Here is a 2,002-nt window from a genome sequence, read left to right on the forward strand (position 1 = left end):
CTTTAACTTTGAGAAAGAAAGGAAACTGCACGGGTTAGTTAAAGGAATTTCCTCCCCCTTCTTTTGTGATGTCATATGAAGGAGTGGATGAAAGAAGGCTGGTTAAAAGGAGCCCGGTTGCAGCAGCAGCAGCAGACAGACAAGCAGCGGCAGCAGCAGCAGCACAAGGCAACATGAATTCCAGTGTTCAGAACAGAGAGCTGCTCAGTTGTGATGGGCTGGAGGACAGGGAAGGCATGCTGACTTTGCAGCCGGTTTGGGACTTCATCGTAACGCAGGAGGCTTTGCTCAAGTCACCCTTCTTCCCAGTGCTGTTCAACTTTACGCTATACACAGCTTTTTGCCTGCCATTCATCGCTCTGGACTTCTTCAGCACTCGAGTCCCAGCCTTGAGAAAGTACAAAATCCAGCCCCAGAGTTCTCCCACTCTGAGTATGATGGCGCTTTGCATGACTCAAAACGTCTACCACCACCTGGTCTGCATTTTCCCAGTGACTGTCGCTCATTGGTACTGGAGACCAGTGAGTTTGCCAGTGAAAGCTCCTGCCTTGCCAAGGCTCTTGCTGGACATAACGCTCTGCCTGCTGCTCTTTGACTTCCTGTATTTCCTGTGGCATCTGCTCCATCACCGGGTGCCTTGGCTCTACAAGACCTTCCACAAGGTCCACCACAAGCACATCTCTACATTTGCTCTCACCACCCAGTACGCCAGCATGTGGGAACTGCTTTGGCTGGGATTTTTTGCTGGGATCAGCCCAATGCTGCTGAAGTGTCATCCTTTGACGGAGATGACATTCTTCATTGTCAACATCTGGTTTGCGGTGGAGGATCATTCTGGCTATGACTTGCCATGGTCGACCCACAGACTGGTCCCATTTGGTCTGTATGGAGGAGCACCACACCACGATCTCCATCACTTGAAGTTCAAATTCAACTATGCCCCATACTTTACTCACTGGGACCGTCTCTTTGGAACACTTTGCCATGCTGTCGGGGAAAATGACATGTCAGAGAAGCTGGCCAGAAGCTGAGTTCAGCCATCCTCTCCAGATTAACCATCTGGAAACAAATCCACACCATTGCACTGAATTTATTTATATTAATGTATTTATGGAACAGTTTTTGTGAAGTATGCATAGCCCTATGGTTGTTTGGAACAAGCAATTTTAATGAAGCCATCGGAGAGAGGCTATCACTGTGAGTCCATTTTCTTTTGGCTATCCAAGCTTTTATAAGGCTAATGTGTATGCTCAATGTGTATGTAAGAGAGTTTCTGCTTGCTGAAATGAGAAGATGAGTTGTGAGAGTCAAATTAATGCTTATTATGATTCCTATGGAATATATCTTGGCTTCATATTGGAAATAAAATATGGACACACAAAGAAAAATGAAGAAGAAGAAGAAGCATCTAACTTGATAACATTTCTGATGACTGTCAATAGATCTAATGGATATGCGATTTGTTATAATTTGTTCAGTCAGAATTATTTATGTTTTATTATTTTATACTGGAAAAATAAATATTTATATTGTTCCATTTCCCCCTTTTGTGTTTATTTTCCACACTATTTTTCAAAAGCAATGGAATAGATTTTTCTAGGTGATCAATTTGACAACCCAGTCTTATGCATGCCAACCCAAAAGTGACCTTTATTTATTTCCATTTGACTTACTCCCAAATACGTGTGTCTAGGATTTCAGTTGTAGATCCACATGATACATTTAAAGGATATTCAACACACATTTAAAGCACATGGCTTCCTCCAAAGAATCCAGGGTACTGTAGTTTCTGCCTCACAGAATTACCATATCTAGCACTCTTAGCAAACTACAGGTCCCAGAATTCTTTGAAATACGTCATATTAAATGTATAGTCTGCTTACACAGCAGAAAGAGGTGATACAAGTGGACCACACCACTTTAGACTGCATGGGTTCCACATGTGAAAAAGCTTCCTAAAATTAAAACAAAAACACAATCTATTATAACCAGCCCACTTCTT

The 2,002-nt window shown here is 42.7% G+C and overlaps 1 protein-coding gene across 1 annotated transcript; it reads left to right on the forward strand.

Moving 5' to 3' along the window:
• On the forward strand, window positions 1–1,541 carry CH25H (cholesterol 25-hydroxylase). The gene has a single exon (XM_082225210.1). The coding sequence runs from the start codon at window positions 69–71 to the stop codon at window positions 1,029–1,031; it is 963 nt and encodes a 320-aa protein (XP_082081336.1). The 5' UTR covers window positions 1–68; the 3' UTR covers window positions 1,032–1,541.
• Window positions 1,542–2,002: the final 461 nt, after the last annotated feature.

The sequence above is a fragment of the Podarcis vaucheri genome (assembly GCF_965113315.1).
Source record: "Podarcis vaucheri genome assembly, chromosome: 5".
Taxonomy (NCBI): Eukaryota; Metazoa; Chordata; class Lepidosauria; order Squamata; family Lacertidae; genus Podarcis; species Podarcis vaucheri.